The following is a 20,381-nucleotide window of genomic DNA, read 5'->3' as shown; positions in this document are numbered from 1 at the left end:
CAACAAACAGAGCGCTCATGTCTGGGGGCTGTGAGGTGTAGCTGGGCCTGGGATATCAGAGCAGCTGTTTCTTTTCTGCCTGCGGAGTGCAGAGTGAGTGTTGAAGCTTTAGACCCCCTGGGGGAGGGGGGCAGACGGAGAGGGGGGATAGCCTGTTGAGGCCAAGGTGAAAGGGTGCCACGGACCTGCAAATGGAGACGGGGGGGAGCAAACGCTCAATCTGACTCTGCCAGTCAGGGGGGGGGAAGATATGCAGTCTGGATGGGTGCACTGTCTGCCTGCCTTCTGCTCAAGAGACAGAAGCCCTCTGTTGCTCCGTTGTTCTGACGTTCTTTCTCTCTTTATCACTCCCCCTCTCACTCTCTCTCTCTCTCCGTTTCCAGCCTTCCCATCTGCATGTGATTTAGGCACAGGCTCAGGGGAGAGGCAAGTCCGCTAGGGGAGAGGAATCAGGGCAGGGAGGGAGGGGAATAGAGGAAGGGAAGGAAGTCCACACAAGTTTGTTTTACAGGACTCTGGCCGGGCCGGGGAACTAGACGCGGCGCTGCATCTGGAGGTCGGCAGCAGTGGGAGAAGCGAAGCCAACGGGTGCAGCCGAGCAAGAGGAGCTGCCCAGAGACTTTCCTACGGCCAGGAGACACTGACAGAGACAAGGACAGAGAGGGAGGATTAGTGCTCCACTGGGCAAACACACAAATATGGCTGCTGAATCTCTGACCTGCCTCTGCCTTCTGTGCATCCTGTCAGGGATTGCCTATCCAGCGTCTGCCGCAAGGCTTGGGGAACAGCAACAGTCGCTGCTAAAAGTAAGACAGATTTGGTTTGATCTCAATTTAGCTGGTAAAACCGTGCATGCTATCACAGCTACGTTTAGTTTCTGACCCTTTCTACCAACTGCACATGTATGTTAGTGAGGCTGATGATCGTGTACACAAATGTTAAGGTGAAAACGGTAAAAGATGAGGCAGGTTTGGTGTGTGTGTGTTGGGAGTGATCAGTTATGGCAGTCTGCAGGGGTCTCTGGGGACCTCACAACAGTCCTGCTTTGTGTTCACACATGTGTGTGTTTGTGTCATCAGACTAAAGCTCACATGGGCTCTGAGTTACTGTCTCCGCTGTCATGGCCCTCCTGCCCCTCCCTTGCAGTTCCCTAATGGAAACCAGCTGCCAAATGTTGAGCAACAACCCAGAGAGAGAGAGAAAGAGAGAGCACAATAGACAGTAAGGGCATGAGAAGCCGTACAGGACAACTTGCCAATGTTCCCATAGCTTAGTATGCTACAAAGGATATAAGCTCAGGGGTCAAACTTTCCAAACTTGGCCGACAATTTGCTTTAAAAGTTTAAATTTTTTCTGGTCCTGAGTTCGTCTGTTTTGCTCTCAAGTTATAATCGATAAGATTTTCATCATATCAAATCCCTTTTGGTACTATTTATTGCCATTTTCTTTCCCACAATCTGATCATTCGATCATGATCACCATCATTACCGTGAGACTGCGTGGTGATTCCTCTCAGCCCGCTGTTTGTTTGTCCGCACTGTAAACAGATACAAGTGTGTGGAGGATGCGGGGATGTTTGGGCGTGTTGGTCATCTTTCATGCAGGAAACTGGAGTTCTTGTCCTGACACAGACCTGCACCTGAGGTTTGGTTTTTGTTGTGCCTCCGCGCCAGCGACAACCTTGAATGTTTTCAAGTCGTCCTTCCGGTCCATTGAGGTTATTTCTAAAAAGTTGGCACAAGCGTCCACTTAGATTTAAGGACGGAAGTGATTCAATTTTGGAGGTCAAAGGTCACTGTGACTACGCGTCCGTCCCGTTTAGTGATATCTCAGGGAAAGCCTTGAACGAATTTCTTCAAATTTGGCCCAAACGTTCACATGACCTCAAGGATGAACTGAATCACTGAGAAAACATAGTTTGGGCCTTATTTCAAGAATCCATATGCTGATTAGGACAATTTTACACAAATGTCTAATGATGACGGAGAGATGACGATTCTAGACTTAACCATGTGAATTAGTTGCCGAACACTTCCGTAGCCATAATTTATTCGCCATAACCACGTTCTTTCCCTAAACTTTTGAGTGATTTTGTGGAAAGCAAAAAGTTTAAATTTATCTTAATCTGGGGTTCTGCAGAGTCGAACAGTATTGACGTTCTTGTCTCGCAAATGGGTTATCGTCAACTTTATCTGAGCAAAACCGTTCTAAATGCTTTACTTTAGAGCAACATCTTGCTTGCCAAATTGTGTGACAAAACAAGAGGGCAAGTTTTTTGTTGCACAGTTTTGATGTCCTCTTAGTCATCTGCAAACCTTGTATGATGTATGTGCTAGCTGCCAATGGCTGCAAATAAGTAGAACAAGATTCCAGGCGGTAGATAAACTACAACTCTATCCTTTTACAGAAATGTTCCGTTACACTTTGACTGTAATTATGCGGCTGCTTGATTTGTGTCCATTGGCCCCGTAGAACTGAAATGGAGAGCCTCGAGTCTTGGCTGTAGGGTGACTTTGTTCAAAGCTGATCTGTACAAAGAAACATCCAGAGAAAATAGAGAATGTAGAAGTAGTCAATCCCCAAACTTGGCAGGGTTAAACCAGCGCTATTTAATCATTTTTTAATTCATTTTTCAATTGTACCGTGTTTATTTCTCCATGTCTGAGTTTTCTGAAGTTGAGGGTCCCCAGAGAAGGGGCCTCGCCCCCGCAGCCAGACTGTCTGTGTGCATGTTATTGAGTTAGGATGAGATTCTCACGACCCTGGATCTGTCCCGTCCTGAGGATGTTCGGAGGAGTTAGCATGACTAAATCCAGCGTCTGAACCCCTCTTCAAGGTCAATATAAATACAGCAGCCAGTTGCGAGGCAAAGAGGAAATGAGATTCACGCTTTAACACTTAATCCACATAATTCTCCCACTCTGGGAAAAACTCCGTCGGCAGGCCAGATGTACATAAAAACACACACACACACACACACACACACACACACACACATTTAAAAGTCAACTTTATAAAACATCATTCTAGAGATCCAACCATCATAGAGACCCCACAAACACTGCAGAGAGTGGGCACGGCCACCGTTGTTGGAGCAACATGACCAGAGGGTGTGTTGACTTTGGACAGCGCTCAGCTGTAGAGCCAAATCCTGTTTTTGTGCTCGATTGCCAGCTGCATTTGTTCGGCTCTGTTTCGCAGAGATAGAGCCTCATGGTGTATCCCATAAGCGTCCACTCAACGCACAGGAAGTACACCGACAAATGCTGAGACGAGGCGGCTTCACGTGGAAACAGAGAGTGGCTGTATATAACGTGTTGAATGTCATCTTTGTTCTCCACTGTGGGAGGGCCACAGAAATAGTTCACATTACTGAGTGTGCTCACAGTTGGCAGACGGCTGCAAATGTCAATTGGTTTAATTCCCATGATAGTTAGGGGTTTATTAACCACCATGTTTGAAATCCCTATTCAGGCGTCGTATTACAGCTCAACCCCTCCAAGAGAAATGGATCTAAAATATGTTGAAAGATTCCTTTTAGTTCTGGCGCAAAGGCAAATGATTACAACATCAAGTCATCCAAACATGGGCAGAAAAATGTTATTCCACAAGCTGCTGGGTTGTATATCTGAGATGCATTCCTCTCAATCTTGAGCACTCTAAGAGTCCGTGTCCTGCCTCAAGACCATCTGCAGCATCTCCCCTAACCTTAATCCTCTGCCCTGTGCTCCAGCAGCTGTTTTACCCATTACAGACTATAGGCCTATACAGCTAATAGGCCTGAAGTCATTCAGAACTCTTTAAAGTGGCTTTACAAATGCTAAGTAGCTCGGCATCTCAGTGCTTTTCCCATAAACTTGTGGTTCATTACTCCTGATGGCTTGGACTACCATTTGGGGACAGAACTTTTATCTTTTTTTCCTTTCGAGCACGTCCATCATTAGCTGCATTTCTTTAGGGTGTGTTTACACGGAAGGTTGACACCTTGAATGTTTATGTGGTGGTGATGTATGGGTCTGGTATCAGCATGTGAACTGTGGGTCAGGGGAAAGCCGCAGGAAGAAGTGGACTGCAGGAAGAATCAGTGCTGCTGTTCACGGGGTGCTTCGCATTAGCTGACTACAGAAGCATGTCTTTGTCTCACAGCCCATCTGTGAATAAATCAAAGGAAAAATGTGAATCATAAGTAGCCATACAGTACTGTTGGTCTGTGGAATGTTCCGTCTTCTGGTCGTCCTGCATGCAGCAATGTCCGGCTAACTGAGTGGAACAAGGAGGTCAAACTATGGACTTCTTAAAGACTGCTATTGTGCGCCTCATTGAATGGTGCTGCTTCAAATGTTCAAAGAGGTTCAAAGGGCTGTGTGTGTGTGTGTGTGTGTGTGTGTGTGTGTGTTTGTGTGTGTGTGTGTGTGTGTGTGTGTGTGTGTGTGTGTGTGTGTGTGTGAACTCTGACATCACACTATCACGAGAAACCGTGTTGAACAAACGTGAGGCAGGATGCAGGTTTTAAAATGACATTCTGTAAATGGGAGGAAACGGCTGCCATTCAGTGAACTTTTCCTCCCGACTCACTTGGTGCAGAAATCATCTTAGACTTTATATCCAATAGAGAGGTTCAACTGCAAAAAAAAAAGCAGTATGTAGCCTTATCGTCTACCCTCTCTGGCAGACCAACGACTGGTTTGTGATGGAAAACGCATCACTAACTATTTAGACAACCAATTCGTATCAACATTGTGTGTTACCTCCTTTGGCAAAACATAGTGACTTGACAGATATTTATTGTTACATTTGTAAGTGAGTATTTTCTGTTCCTGCTGCAGGTGTGTGCAAAGGGATCTTTCCTGAGTGAGCAAGACGTATGCTTGCCATGTAACTGCAAAGGCCACGCAGACTACTGCGAAGACATCACTGGCGTTTGCATAGTAAGTGTCCCCCACGTTGATTCTCTCTGTGTCAGAGTGAACAAATCACTTCCGTTCACTTAATTTCCATACCCATAACCAGTAGCTCTTTTTAATACTGCTTTTAACATCCTCCCTTTCAGAAGTGCAAGGACCATAGTACAGGTGATTTCTGTGAAATGTGTGACGATGGCTACATGCCAGCTCGCAGCCTGGACGGACGCCACTCCTGCCGACCCTGCGCCTGCCCCATCTCTGTCCCCTCCAATAAGTAAGCCGCGGCCTGTTCATGTTCCTGCAGACGCAAGACTGCGCGTTGCCAAGCGGCGGCTAATCTCTGACAATACTTTCCCCCTGTGTTTCCCGGCCAGCTTCGCAGTGCGCTGTGACAAAGGAGGTGGCCTTCTGCGGTGCAAGTGCCAAGCGGGCTACGCTGGACATCTCTGTGAGAGGTCAGTGCTGACGAGGCTTTGAACAACCAATCAAGAAGTTATATAAATCAAACGTCTGTGCTCATTCAATCAAAACTACAGATTACTGACTGAGGTAAGCAGAACCTCACGACAGTATGAAAAGCATTCAAGCAGTCCAAGATATCGTACAGTAGGACGGCGTTGTCATCGGTAACCACTGTATGAGCATGGTGCAGAGTGGCGGCCATTAGCTAGCCAGTGGGGCCACACAAAGCGGGACTCGCATGCACCAACGTGCACGGGCTGCCAGACCGGCTACGTAAACAAAGCACAGAAAAGCTCGGGTTACAACACACAAAGAAGGAGAGCGACTGCTACCCTGCTCAGGTAGACAGAGTATTGAATTCAGCACCTTTATAGTCATAAAACAAAATGAAAACATTCCATTGAAAGACTTCATCCCGTAAGAAATCCTGGCATGCACCAGAAAATCAAAGAGAGTGTGCAAAGGTGGATTTTTCATGACTCTGTCATTTATTATAGGTCACCTGCTGTCTTTCTCATCCAGGTGTGCTCCAGGCTTCTATGGCAACCCAATAGCGATCGGTAATTCCTGTAAGCGATGCGACTGCAACAGCAACTCCGACCCCAACCTGATCTTCAACGAGTGCCACAACGTGACGGGCCACTGCCAGCACTGCTGGGGAAACACCTCCGGCGCCAACTGTGAGAGGTGTGCCCCAGGTTTCTACGGCGACGCCATCAGTGCCAAGAACTGCAGAGGTGGGAGCGACGAGTTGACTCGTTCGTCCGAGATATGTTTGATCCGTGCTTGACAGACTCGTGATGTTCAGGGGAGCTTCCATGCTCAAAGGTTATGCTTCAGTGAAGGTATTGCTGTTACTTAATGTTCTATGGAAGCTAAACAACTCTACTGCTGGCATATAATGTCACAACATGTTGGGAGTCGGCATGTTAATAGCTTCAACAAATTAATTGTTTTACCCTGATATATACTTTTCTTCTTTGTTATATCAAAATGATTATATATGCAGATATATATCATGTACTTTGTGGTGTGTATGTCCTCCTGAAGCCGTTCAGTGGAAAAGACACGACAAGGTGACAATTCAGGATCAAGGATTACCGTTTGCCTTTTTGGAGGCCCTGCGAGTCCTAAAATAACCCTTCTCCTTGTGACATCATCTGACCTCTAATGTTCTCATCGTTGAATGTGCCCTGTGTCTGTCGCAGAGTGCGAGTGCAATGAATGCGGCACCTCTTCATGCGACGACAGGAAAGGAGTGTGCCACTGCAAGCCGGGTGTCACTGGACGACTCTGTGACCAATGTGAGGTGAGAGGAGCCGTGTGACTCTGGCCCTACGTCATTTCTTCTGGGAGACATCCAGGAGGTTAAAGGTTTTTTAACTGCGTGGGCTTTTGTTTTTTCTATGGTTTTGGCTATCAGTAATATCAACATTATCACAGCAATACAGTTAAAAACAAGATCAATGGGGCAAGAAACACACGATCAGCATTATTAAGAAGAGAAGACGCAGGCTGATTTCCTGACACAAATTTGAATCAGGTTTCTCAATGTGGTGCGCTCACCTGATTTCAATTTCCAAATAAAATAGTACCTATAATTTGGCTAAACAGGTTTGTGACAACCTGTCTGATATAAATAAGACCCGGAATCCTCCTTTAATTGATGCACAACAGGTTTTATGCTAAATGAACATGAGCAGCCCAGATACCGGACTCTAACAGTGTTTTTTCACTCATGTAATCTAGGAGGGCTACTTTGGTTTCTCCAGCTGTCAGGGCTGCCGGAGGTGCGAATGCGGGCCAGCTTCCATTCGCTCCACCTGCCATCCCCTCACCCACAGCTGTCCGTGCCGCCCGGGGGCCGGAGGTCGTTACTGCGAGCGCTGCCTCCCAGGCCACTGGGACTACAGCTCCGCCGGCTGCCAGAGTAAGTCATCCGTCCGTCATACAGCATGTCAAATGTTCTAATGCTCTCGTGAAACAAAAAATAAAAAAAGACCATTTGCCAAAACATTCAATGCAGATAACACTTTCCCAGAGGAAAAGGCTGCGCTGAGGGCTCATGTTCCCACACCCCCACTACCACAGTAGTGCGCATGATGTCAGAGCAGCATCTGCCGAGAGCGGCGACCCTGTGGCCGGAGACTCTCTGCTGAGAGCTGGATGACATCACCATGCGGCCCGAATCTATACGCACACATACGTACACACAGCTGCAAACACGATCCCACACAAGAGACGCCACAAGACAGATGTGTAGGCCTCAAGCCAAGCTTCCATCTGTGGGTCTTTACATACTGTATGCTTGATAACTGCACTGACCTGTTTCCAGCTGATCAACAATTTAGGCCTTCTGGCTGACACTCGATGATGAAGTGCATCTGTTTTTTGGGGGGGGTTTTCACAGAGTGTGACTGTGAGAGCGGCCACTGTGATATGCACACAGGAGAGTGCCTGCCAGAGGCTGCAACAGTCAACCTGTGCAACATCAGTAAGTGGACTTAACAACCCGTAGCAGAGAATCCACTGCAGCATTTTTTGAAAAGAGCAAAGGACAAAACAGTTTGAAGTCATAGCATAATTGCAACTCTGCTGTAATGCATTTCTCTTTGGGTTTTAGGTTGCGATGAGTGCATTTGGCATCTGATCGGTGACTTGCGGGTGTCCAATAAGACGCTGGACCAGCTGAAAGTCGGAGTGCTGAACATCTCCACCGGCGCTGCTGCCAACGACAGGCTCAAATACTACAACTATACCGCTCAACAACTGCAGGTACGGACACACACGGAAGAACAAATGCAGATGTAAATGCAAGAAAAATACAACATGCATTAAAAGACACCTACCCAGCACCAAGTGACAGACGATGTTAGCGACTAGCTAGTGGAGCTACACACAAGTCATTCTGGAAATGCACAGATCAGCAGTGTAACAGTGTAACTTTCCTTTTCCTTGACATGGACTGTACACCACAATGAGCCGGTCTGATGAATGAATTCATCTGCTTTGCTCTTAGGCTCAGTTTCAAGGCTGGAGAAACAGGTCCTCTCTGATGAAGCCCCAGACTCGGGAGCTGGAGAAGGCCACAGACTCCGTGGTGGTGGACATCAAACAGCTGGGAGAATCGGTGAGCAAAGGCTAAAGAAGTTTAACCATTGTGCATTTTATCGATTTTTCAATCACTTTGGTTGTGTTAATGTATGGGTGGGGGGGGGGTCCAAACCCCACTCCTATAATAAGTCTATCGTAAACACTGTTGCCAATATACAGACACTCAAACGAAAATGTCCCAATTTAAAACACATCAATTTTGATCACACAGCCATGACCGTATAAAATCATGCGTTCTGTTATATCAGGCTTTCAATCCAGAGCCCCGGCTTCAAAATTGTAGTTTTTACTGTTTATCACCAGATTGAGAAATTTTCTATTGTTTGCCCTAGAGGGGCAAATACATGCTATTTCCTAGTTTCCATTAGAGACATTGCTGCTGTATTATGGAGCATTATTTGATGCAATGCGCCAAAATAATTGTTGTTGCTAATCATTGACATATCTTAGACTGCAAAAAATTATCCCATTTAATATACAGAAAATAATTTATATTTTTGTGTTTTTTCAAGAGTGGCATTATGTAAACAAACTGGTATTTAAAGGGATACGAATCTTAAAATGAATGAATGTGTTGTAGTTGTGACCTGGACTGATGATGGTTCAAAGATGTACCTCTGTGAAAGTGGAAAATAATGTTTGTACAGGCAGCTTTATAGCAGTTTTAGGACATCAGAGCAACTTTTCAGTGTTTCTTTCCCCATTAAAATACATTTTGCATCAGTTCTTACCATGTGCATCAGATTGACTACTGTACTAGACTCATAATTCCACTAAAGTTGCTTCAAACTGATTTTCCTCATATCCATACCCTTCTATGCATTATGCCAATCACATCCGATTTATAATTTACACAACATAACATAAGCCGACTAGGGCTGCAACTAAAGATCTTCAGAGGCAAGTGACTTCACCCGCTGATCGACGTGTCATTGATTAGTTTGTGTGGTGGTTTTCCAGGAGAGTGTGGTGAAGACTCTGGGGAACAAGCTGGATAACGACACGCTGGAGACCTTGACCCTGGCTGAGCTGCTCAGCATAAACCTCACTGATCTCAACCAACGCATTGAAGGTACCAAGCGGCTCTGGTCTTTTAGTCCAATTAGTGTCTCATGCGTTGTCTGCAATCATGAAGTTGTCCTACTGGAGAGAATAAAAAGTTACTGACTTGTTTTGGGGAGTTGATTATGCAGGCTGCACACAGTCATTTTAAAGCACATTATAGCGCATGGCCTTAAGTGCATAATCAAGCGCAATCAGGGCGGACCAACTCCACCATTAATAGTTAAATGGCGATATCTGAGAATCAGATTAGATACATTGTTTGGATCACACGAGTTAGAAACAATCCTACTCAGGCACCACTGGAATATAATTCTACAAATAGTATGATACTAATAATATTAGCTGATTTTTATCTGCAACTATGCAGAAATACTGAACTTTGAAGAAGCCTAAGTCTACGCTCGCACACAGAGGGGTTCAGGAAAGGGGTCTACATGAGGCGTAAAAACATTTTCACCATAAATTGGTGCATAAAATGTCCCCAGAATGCAGGAAATGGAGAGTTTGACCCTCAAAATATCCATTGTGAACCTGCCTTACTATCTGAATAATGTGCCATTTAAATAGCAGGACAATGCTGTGCCACAATTTCTTTCTGCTGCCTCAAGATAGCAATGTGCCAACAAAGCTCCTGACCACACCTCATTTTAAGACCATGGGTGCAATTATATTTGTTACTTTTACAACGTGAAAAAAACAACTGCAACCATCTAAAACTAACAGGGATGGCTTGCGCTGGGTAGAAGATAGGGCCCTAAATATACAGTATCTTAAGAGTGCTGAATTTAAAAAAAACATTTGACCTCTTAGTCTGCAATTGCAATCTGGGTCACTTACATTTGTAGTTAGGTTCCTAACTCATATGTGTGTGTGTGTGTGTGTGTGCACAGAGATGATCCATGACTGGGAGCTGTACAGTGTTCACCAGGATGTGGATCCAGAGGTGGCCAGGCGGAACGCTGAGCAGGCCCAGGGAATGGTGACCTGGATGAGGACACTGGATCTGTCCCCACGGGAGCCCATCGCCACTGACGAGTCCACGGAAGCCCATGACTGTGAGGAGATATACCGCAGTTCTCAAAATTATAAACGCAGGCAGAGACAGGCTCCACATACTGATTATTGTATCTTATGGCAATGAGTCGCACTCACGAAATTGTATCAAAATGACTTTTCAGTAAGCTGAGTGCATGTGAAGCAGGTTTTTGAGGCCATACTTTAGCACAGAGGTTATTTTTGAATCCGAATGTAAGGATGCTAATACGCTCAGTATTCTCAACAAAAACAGAGCGCTAGTTTGAATATGGATGGTGGGGACATGTCCCTAACAATATTTTGGGAGGACAGAATTAACCCTACCAATGGCCTCCCAGAGGCTACTGTACGTCTAAGAGACAAACTAGCATGCGGGCATCTGATTGGCTAAAAGTAAGGGTATATATGAAAGCTCAAGTCACGTGCAAATATTGTACTTAGTGCCAGATGCGGAGGAAGCGAGAGCTGATGAGTGTGCTTCAGTTATTCTGACTTTAAGTCCAGGGGTTTATACATTAGTTCAAATGAATGAATGTATCACTGAGGTGAATAGGTCCCACATGCACATTTAAAGAGGTTACTTCCCCAAAGAAAAGACAGAAAAGAGAAGGGAAGAGTAGATCATGCCTACATTTGGGCTGACTCAACAGAGATAACGTTAAATTATCTTTAAATTGTCACCTGCCGCCTGTATTTGGTGTCACATTAATCAAGACATGTCCACCATAAATTAGTGCATTAAAATTCACCAAAATGCAGGAAATTAAGTGTTTGATACCCAAAATGTCCTTGTGGAGAACCCCCACAGTAACAGTAACACAACCAATTATCACTTAAAATAAATTACAGCAGACTAAACTAGTAATACTCGTAGTTAGTTATTCAAATTCATTCATGCCTCGTGTTTACGGGTTGTGTTTCCAGTGCTGAGGCGTACCCGTCAGTTGGAGAAAAAGTTGATGGTCACATACGGCCGCCTATCACCTGTCAGGGAGATCCTGTCCCGCTTCTCCACCAAGCTGTCGGACGCTCAGGGCTTTCTGCAGAAAGCAGCCGGCAAAGTCCAGGAGACGGAGGACAAGAACAGAGCCAGCATCCTCAAATTCCAGAGGAATGAGGTGATTTCCCATGACCCCCCCTCCACCCCCATCAGGCTCCTGCTGAGCACTACTCCCCTCTCTCATCTCTCCTCCAACACTCTGTCTTTCTGCATCTGTCAGTATGGATGGATGCATTAGTAGACAGTCCTGCTGAAGAGCCCACAGTCGTTCCTCCCCCCTGCTGTGAGGGAGCGTGTTGGCACGGAGTTCCTCCTCTAAGTGCCGTCTGCTTTATCTCCTCTCGCAATGTTACAAACAATGTTGAATTTCGCTCAATCACAACGAGGCACCTCCCTGGCCTTGAAAGACACAAGTAGAGCTTGTCCTTAGCATGCACTGCACACGCTAAAGGCCGAGAGAGAGAGAGAGAGAGAGAGAGAGAGAGAGAGAGAGGGCGAGAGAGAGAGAGAGAGAGAGAGAGATAGCGCTCTGCTTGTTGTCTGCCAGGCGTGTCAGAGAATTCTATTACTGGTGGTATTTAAGTGCCGAGAACAGAAACACAAAACCATCTGTGGGAGCTTTGGGCTGTTACATTAGGAGGAGGCCCGCACAGGGGGAGCAGCAATGCCGCAATACAATTTGTTTTTCCCATGATAGAATCCAGAGCCTACACACAGAAACATGACTTTGTTCCCTTGTGATACAGAAGAGAAAATTCATCTTATCCCAACTCCCGAGGGTGAAAACCAAAATGCTGAAAAGTTTTTACACTGCTCAGCAAATATTATTCAGTATATAGATACTGCAGATATGTAGTTGTGCGTTCATGCAGATTGTAAACATTTGGGGCTCAGCCCAAATCTATTGGGGTTTGAGATGCATGCATGATAATCTGGACTGCCATTATTGCAAGTCAAGAATCCGCAACAAATAAAGTACATTTTGTCTTCACAATTGACGTAATACAGTTGAATAGTAGGCCAACAGCAGAATAGTTACTTAATTATCATAGATTACTTTTGGGAATAGCGTAGTAGTAGTAGTAGAAGTAGTAGTAGTAGTAGTACTAGTAGTAGTACTAGTAGTAGTAGCGCAGAACAAACCCGTCAGGGTGGACATAGATGGCAATATTTGCCCAGCCCTGTGTTTGTGTATTTTTGGTTGCGCGAGTGTAATCAGGAGTGGGGATCTCCATGATCAGGGTCCCTGCTGTAAATCAATGCCGTGAATGGTGCACTAACCAAACATGGAGCCTCTACTAATCCGGGGTTCCTCCTAGCTTCAGCACAGACCGGTCGACACCAGCTGCAGCCACAGTGTGCACACTGCCAGGTTTCCACCACATGGCCAATCAAACGATCACACTCTTGTGCCATACTCATGCATTCACATTAAGAGATGGACCAAACATGCAACAAAAGTCCCAGACTGGAATAAAATTTAGGACGTTACGGTTGTATTGTTAACTAGCCACTAAGATGCGCCAATATCACAGTTTTTCTGCTTGGGAATTAATTAGTAATACAAGTAAAATGTTAGTCCACAAATCAGCAGAAAAAAGTTAAATACAAACCTAAATTTGAAGCTACAATCCCATACAACTAAACTGCATTCTCAATTACGAGTCGAGGCAACCGTATTTTCTCACAGATTACGGTCGCAGTTTTAAACTCGTGAATTTAATCAAATCAAAACAAAATGCAACAAAACTACTTGGTTGGATTTAGCTTAAAATAAGTACGTCTGTTATGTTGTTTAAGTAACGGACGTAAATTGCATTAAGTAAATGTTGACTTTTGGTTCCACACGGGACATGAACGACAGTCTCCTGGGTGAAAGTCCTGTGTTTGTTTGACCCACCCGGACCTCGTCCCTGCACGGACTTCTGCAGACTATGATTAGAAACGTTTTTGTGAAACATCAAAAACAAAATGTAAATTTGGGAGAAAATACTTTTCCTTCGGAACGGAATTAACAATGCTGTTTAATAGCATGGGAACGTACTTTATAGGAAACCAGGCTGGTGTGTTGAATAAGGAGCTGGAACCAGGAGGTGATTAGCCTAGCTTAGCACAAAGGCTTCATGCTAAGCTAAGCTAATTGCCTCTCAGCTCTAGCTCCAAACGTAACACACAGGCGTGAGAGTGGCACCGATCTTCTTATCTAACTCTTGGTAGTCAAGGCCCTGAACATGTATTTGCAACATGGAGATCCCTCTTCTCATGTCATATGGATCTCTAGTGTTTCCTAGTTCTGGAGCTTGAATTGTGGCTACATTTGATCATGTTTATTTCCTTGTGTCCCCAGGTGAAGCAGCAGAGGCTGACAGAGGACCACGCCGCTGTGAACGATACGCTGGAGATAGCCAGAGGCTCCATCTCTGAAACAGAGAGGACAGTGGCTGAGGTGGATGCCATGGTGCAGGTGAGGCCTACATGACTGCGAGGACCTATGACGGTCAGGAGGGACCCATTGTGGGTTCATTAGCAGAGGTCGGTTGTTAAAAAGGAAAAATTCTCAGGGTCCCTCTTGTCCAATGATGCTCAGGTTTTCTTTATGGCTCACTGAGTGTGTGTGTGTGTGGGGGGGGGGGGGGGGGGGGTTATGTTTCATAATCTAATAGACTGAGATATGGGGCCGCAGTATCTCAGAGATTGCATTGAATTTATTCATGAAATGGATTCCTGAGACAGCCCTCTCAGTATCTAAAACTGGCCAATTTGATTTGGAAGCAATTTGTGGATGCCAGAGATTGAATAAGCTGTGTTCTCAAACAGCTCTGCCTTTTCAGTCAAGTACCTCTGTATTGAGTTACTCTGTGAATAACAATCATCCTGAGGTAACAATGTTAGCTTGGCTCTAAAGTAAAAAGAAAAATCACTTTCTGAGGATGTAACTAAGAAAAGCACCTCCACAGAGATCATTGGGGATTCTGAGAATGGGGCATGAATGCAAAACGGTGGAACGTCCTTGCAAATAAATAACTAAATGACATGTCTATGTTTCCGTGTGTTTGCACGTGTACGTCTGCACAGAACGTGACCGAGTACCATGCGGCGATCGATGGCGCCAGCCAAAGGCTGATGGAGAAGACCGAGCGTCTCTCGCTGGCTGACAGAGATCTGGTGCAGAGCGCCGACGACCACGCCGACGAGCTGGACAGACAGGCCAATGCATTGGAGGAGTGAGACACCCTTCTGAGTTCAACTTATTAGTTACAAATAATCAGACCCATGAAAAGAGCAAAGGCAACAAAGCATTAGTCCATCTCTCAAGACTTCTCTGCCCTGTCTGTGGCACTGGAAAATGTAAACCTTTGAAAATGAAATATAGGTTCAAGTTTTTTTTTTTTTTTTTTTTTTTTTGAAAGCTCAGTAAAACTCACTGTACTTTTTAGAAATCTACATATGAGTACTGCATATAGTGTATTTGTGGGGAGGACTATTTTCAGGCACAAATTACGACACCTTCCATGCAATAGTTAGTATTTATACATTTAAATATTATGTATATATGTATCGATTCAAAGTAAACCATGTGTGTTAATGGTAATGATGGAACATACACCCAGTGCAGCAATATCTGTGTTCCCATTGACTGATTGAGTGCATTTTGAAGTATTGTATTAGAAAAGCTGTATGGAAATTCAACAAAACGGAGAACATGGCCAATACTGGCTGAGATGAAAGAACAATTAAAACTTGGAAGAGTGTTTTGTACCCGGTTCCCGGGTCTGTCAATATGAGCGACCCCTTTCAAAAATAAATATTGATTGGTGCAGCTTTAATTTAATATGATTTCCATGAGCACTGGGGATTTTTGATGCTGTTATACACAATACAGAAACACTCGGCTTAGCCTGCAACATCTATCACCCTGTGTCCACCAGGGATCTGAGAGAGAGTGACGCCAACGGCTTTGTGCAGAAAGCCATAAGTGCCGCCAACGTCTACAACAACATAGTGAAATACATCGACGATGCCAACATCACCTCGCTCACCACCCTCAACTTATCCCAACGAGCTGAAGACGTATGTTATATCCCAGAAATATACCGTGCACATCCACTGTAATACCTGTCAATTCCACCGCTTTATTTTAATGTGTTCTGTGTTTCAGGCCATCACCGGGATCAATATGCAGCTTGGGCACCTGGTAACGCTGAGCGACAACGTTTTCAAGGAGTCTGTTTCATTACATTCAGAACAAAAAGGTATGGGGCTGTCGCAGAATGAGATATCTGTCTCTTTTTTCCATTGTTAATGTGTCCAAAGTCCCTTTGACTTTTACCGTATCCCCCTCCAACAGAGGTTGAAGCTGAGGTGGCTGACAAGCTGAAATACATCGAGGAGACCAAGGAGACCATGGATAAAAACACCAAAAAACTTTCAGAAATAGTGGAGGATATCAGTGGAATTCATGCAGGTAAGACAATACTTGGTTATTTTAAAAAAAATGTTTTGCTGTCAAACCCACGGATGGATGAGAAAATCTAATTTCCTATCTGTGTGTGTATTGCAAAGAAGAGTCAGCGATGTGCTTAGCCTAGCTTAGCACAAACACTGGAAAGAGATGGAAACTGCAAGTGTAGTTCCTGTTAGTCTTCTCTTTCTTTGTTTGAATTAAAGGGTTGTTTCACCGACACGTTCTTACTCCCAACTTGTCAAATACCGACCCTTCCGTCAGTGGCACTATGACGCTCTAGGTACCCCGCTAGCTTTTCAAAATAAACTTCCAACGTTGGTTTACTTTGGGCTAAAACAACAATGGTCTGAAAGTCATGTGTTTGTTTGACACAACCACCCTATCCTCCAACCCGCCCTACGCGGCCTAACTTTATTCTAGTTACTCTGAGCGTCTAATACTGACGTGGATTGGATTACATTGGAGTTAGTTAAAGTTGACCATTTTAAACATTGGGTTTTGATGACAGCAGGTCACCATTCCTATAGGCCCATGAACTAAAAAATGTAGACCTTGACATAGAGTATCATATTTTACTCTCTGTCACCCTCTGCCTCCATTCCAGACAGAACACCACAGCGACTGGAGTTCACCCTGAACGTGGCTGAGGGGACTCTCAACCGCTCGGCAGAGGTCCTTCAAACCATCAACCCCATCAGCACCAAGGTGGAGGAGTGGGCCAACAACATGAGAAACAAGGAATACTCTACAACTGATTATGAACAGGCCGTCCTGTCTGCCGGGGAAGCAGGTATCATTACTGCTGCAACACGTACATATCTTGGATATTTGAAGTCCTCAGTAGAAAATCACCATTTAACAGTGACTTCAAAATGTATTAACCCTGTATGCGGTTCCACGTTTGTGTTCAGTTTCCTAAATTGTTTTGTACATTTCATCCTGTTTAAATTCTCTTGTTTTCCTCTCGTTCAATGTACTTTTTAGTGGAGAACCTGAATGTACTCGTTCCCAAGCTGCTGGACAGGCTAAAGGTGGTCGAGGAGAAGAAGCCTGCCAACAACGTGACCACCAACATCCTGAGGATCAGAGAGCTTATAGCTCAAGCCAGGAGTGTGGCCAAGAAAGTGAGTTCGTCATTCGGAACATGCTTACAATATGGTCAATTCAGGATCAAGGGTTAAAGAGTTAAAGAGAGCACCTTGTGGCTCGTTTTGAAGGCTATGTTCCCACTGCTCGTACTGTGGCAAGTTTACATACATTAGTCAACTATAAGTGACCACGCGATCAAATGTTAGACGGACTTTATGAATAGTTTCATCATGTTGAGATTACGCGGCAGTTAGCCAAACATCTGGCTAAATAGTATAAGGCGGTACCATGGATGTATTAGGTTGTAATAAGCATGGCATTAAGAAATAGGTGAACTTCCTGCTATTTACCGCCAGCGACTACACTAATAACCTATTATTTCTTTGAAATATTAAAAGAAAAACATGTATTGCATTTCCCATTCAAAGCCATCACTCAGCTGTCACCAAGTGCATATAAAAATCTGATCACCACGGCATGGATTGTAGAGCTTGATAAACGTTTGCACTATTCATCAAACAAGCATAGCCCTTGTTAAAATCCAGGGTTCTGATCAAATTGATAGACAGATATCAGTCCAAAACGTACTAAAAAAAAAGTTAGGAAAGCAAAGCAATATTTAAGTCAAGCCTGATGTTACATTATACATAAAATAAAGGTATCGGTACTGTGACGGAAAAAGTCAGATCAGTGCATCCCTATTTTGAAAACATTACTTTTGTGATGAAATTTGATTTCATTCTGTTTTTTTTTCTACCCGAGGTCCAAGTGTCCATGAAATTCAATGGTCAGTCCTCAGTGGAGATTCACCCTCACAGCAACCTGGAAGACCTGAAGACAGTGACATCCATCAGCCTGTTCATAAGAGTGGACCCTGACAAGGATCCCATAGAGGACCGTTTCATCTTATACTTGGGAGACAGAAATGTAAGGTATCCAGGGAAAACTATGTGGTTGCTTTGCCATTTAGGGTAATCAGTTACTATAAAACAAATGCATACAAGGATGCTAACTGGATACAGATGGGGGCCATTAAATCAAGTAAAATCACTTATGGGGAACTACAGGGCATGTACATTTAGCTCCCAACTCTACACTCTTAAGAAATAAACTAGAGCCAATAGAGTTTGTTGGCTTGTCCCCATCAGAGAACCCTTTCAGAGGGTCTAGAACCCAACATAAAGGGGTATACCTAGAGCCATCTGTGAAGGGTTTCGCCTTGAACCCCCTGGGGGGGGACACTTCTGTAGTGTAATTGCTCAACCCAGAACCCTCTCCGGAGGTTTTGTCCAGAACCTTTCTACCTTCGAAGGGTGCCAACAACAACCCACCTAGGAAGTTCTACAGAGTACCCTTTTATATACCATGGGTTTCATCTTCAACCCAAGATACCTCATGATACTAAAGGGCTGATCATTTGGTGCAGCGCAACCCACAACAATCATGGTCCACAATCACAGTTGTGCGTGTGTGGGTTGGGAGGATCTTTTAACACCCATGCTTTCAACAATCCTTTAAGAACTCTTTTCCAAAAAGAGTTGTTTCGATGAAAAGGGAACCCTTAATGGAACCCTTAGTCTTACAAAGAAACTCTTGAAAAAAAGATGAAATGGTTCTGGGTAAAACCTCAGCCCTTCAGGAAGAACCCTTTCAAAACGACCAGGCCATGCTTGTGTTGAATAGTTGCTACACTAGTTAGCGAGAAGTTTTTAGGCAGCAGATCTGAGTACGTGGCCCAGATCTGCTGCTGAAACTTCACAAACTTGCACCCAGAGGCCCAGGGCAGAGATGAAAGGCAGAGAGCTGCTTGTGGACATGAATAGTTTGTTGTGATCATGGAGGCAGGAATGACGGGCTTCGAAAGCGCACAGTTGCTCTTTCAAAAGGTCTCCAAGAGACGCCTGTTACAATAGTGCATGTGTATGCCTTCAAAGTTGGAGTTAATTTGCATAGATACCGTTAGCCCCCGCCCACCGGGGCACAGTAACAGTGCAGCTACCCAACGTAAGGCCTCTCTGTTGTCTTTAACCAAACTTCACCCTGGTGATTTAACTGCCACTGAAATCTATGCAGTAGAGTTTATCTACAGCTTTTCAGTATGGAATAATGCCTTCAGCATGAGCACGATAGCTAGCCTCAAATGAAGGATGTTTCTATCGTCAAACCATTATATTCCAAGGTTGAATAACATAAAATATGATAATTTCCCTGTTGGAAACTCATACAGCTGTGGTGACTCATTGTAAAATGACTAAACAAAGGCCATGATGGGAAAATGGAAAGAGTATGAACTCACCCGGAGGTTTTTCTTGCTTTTTTTTTTGCTCACAGGGTAGGAAAGACTACATGGGACTGGCTATCAAGAATGACAACCTGGTGTACGTGTACAACCTCGGGGGTGAAGATGTTGAGATCCCATTGGGTTCAAAGCCTGTGAGCCAGTGGCCTGCAGTCTTTAACTACGTCAAAGTGGAGAGGTAATATCCGTTAATGAAAGTGTTTGGGCTTTATACAATAACAACAAACAGATTCGTCGAAGTAACACAAACAAGTGATTAATAGAAGCAAATATTTTTAACCAATTATGATTTGAAGGAATTTGTCATTTCTATATGTCAGTGCAATCAACAAAAAATGTCGGCGATTGGATGGTGAACACTTCTGTTCTGGAAAATGCTCATAAACCCCTCTTATTGTCAATATACCTAGGAGAGCCATACATCCTCTGCACTAGGATGCACAAGGCCTTTAGTTTGTGGTTGTAAAGTTTCATGAGGCTGTGATTATCCCAAAGGTCACTACAGGTCATTTTACCCGCTCCTGGATACCCATGAAACCCATTTTCATCAACGTATCTTGAGGCAAGAGGCCAAGCTAGTTTCACCCTATACAAAATTTACCAATGAATGCCTTAGGTCATGTAGTAATACATAATGCAAGTATTTCCCCCCCTAGCTTTCAAACTGAGCCCACTACAGCCTCTGAAAGACAATATGTCAGCAGGTTATGGCCGTTAAAATGACTGTGAGTACTCATGCTCCTTTGTGCACTTTGCTTGCAGGCTGGGCAGACATGGAAAAGTCTTCCTGACCATCCCCAGCCAGAGCTCCACCGACGAGCAGAAATTCATCCAGAAAGGCGAAGCTCCAGGCACTGACTCGCTGTTTGACATCGACCCCAAGGATATAGTGTTCTTTGTTGGTGGTGTCCCAGCAGATGTCAAGGTAATGCCTTTTTCAAGCATTCC

The 20,381-nt window shown here is 44.5% G+C and overlaps 1 protein-coding gene across 1 annotated transcript in view; it reads left to right on the top strand.

The window, feature by feature from the left end:
- Nucleotides 1-489: 489 nt before the first annotated feature.
- The window catches only part of lama4 (laminin, alpha 4), a 28,339-nt gene continuing 8,447 nt past the window's right edge, over nt 490-20,381 (top strand). Inside the window, exons 1-23 of the mRNA XM_079179980.1 lie at nt 490-806; nt 4,827-4,928; nt 5,051-5,178; nt 5,279-5,359; nt 5,889-6,103; nt 6,575-6,675; nt 7,116-7,296; nt 7,777-7,860; nt 7,990-8,141; nt 8,386-8,496; nt 9,441-9,552; nt 10,436-10,600; nt 11,505-11,698; nt 13,928-14,044; nt 14,656-14,804; nt 15,510-15,651; nt 15,740-15,833; nt 15,929-16,045; nt 16,650-16,835; nt 17,030-17,169; nt 17,897-18,061; nt 19,466-19,611; nt 20,196-20,358. Of these exons, the coding sequence (XP_079036106.1) occupies nt 699-806; nt 4,827-4,928; nt 5,051-5,178; nt 5,279-5,359; nt 5,889-6,103; nt 6,575-6,675; nt 7,116-7,296; nt 7,777-7,860; nt 7,990-8,141; nt 8,386-8,496; nt 9,441-9,552; nt 10,436-10,600; nt 11,505-11,698; nt 13,928-14,044; nt 14,656-14,804; nt 15,510-15,651; nt 15,740-15,833; nt 15,929-16,045; nt 16,650-16,835; nt 17,030-17,169; nt 17,897-18,061; nt 19,466-19,611; nt 20,196-20,358 (3,153 nt within the window). The 5' untranslated portion in view covers nt 490-698. The remainder of the gene's footprint in view (nt 807-4,826; nt 4,929-5,050; nt 5,179-5,278; nt 5,360-5,888; nt 6,104-6,574; nt 6,676-7,115; nt 7,297-7,776; nt 7,861-7,989; nt 8,142-8,385; nt 8,497-9,440; nt 9,553-10,435; nt 10,601-11,504; nt 11,699-13,927; nt 14,045-14,655; nt 14,805-15,509; nt 15,652-15,739; nt 15,834-15,928; nt 16,046-16,649; nt 16,836-17,029; nt 17,170-17,896; nt 18,062-19,465; nt 19,612-20,195; nt 20,359-20,381) is intronic.

This window comes from Pholis gunnellus, assembly GCF_910591455.1.
Source record: "Pholis gunnellus genome assembly, chromosome: 19".
NCBI classification, from domain to species: domain Eukaryota; kingdom Metazoa; phylum Chordata; class Actinopteri; order Perciformes; family Pholidae; genus Pholis; species Pholis gunnellus.
Note: the sequence above shows the minus strand (reverse complement) of the source record. Positions and strands in the feature narration are given on the sequence as shown.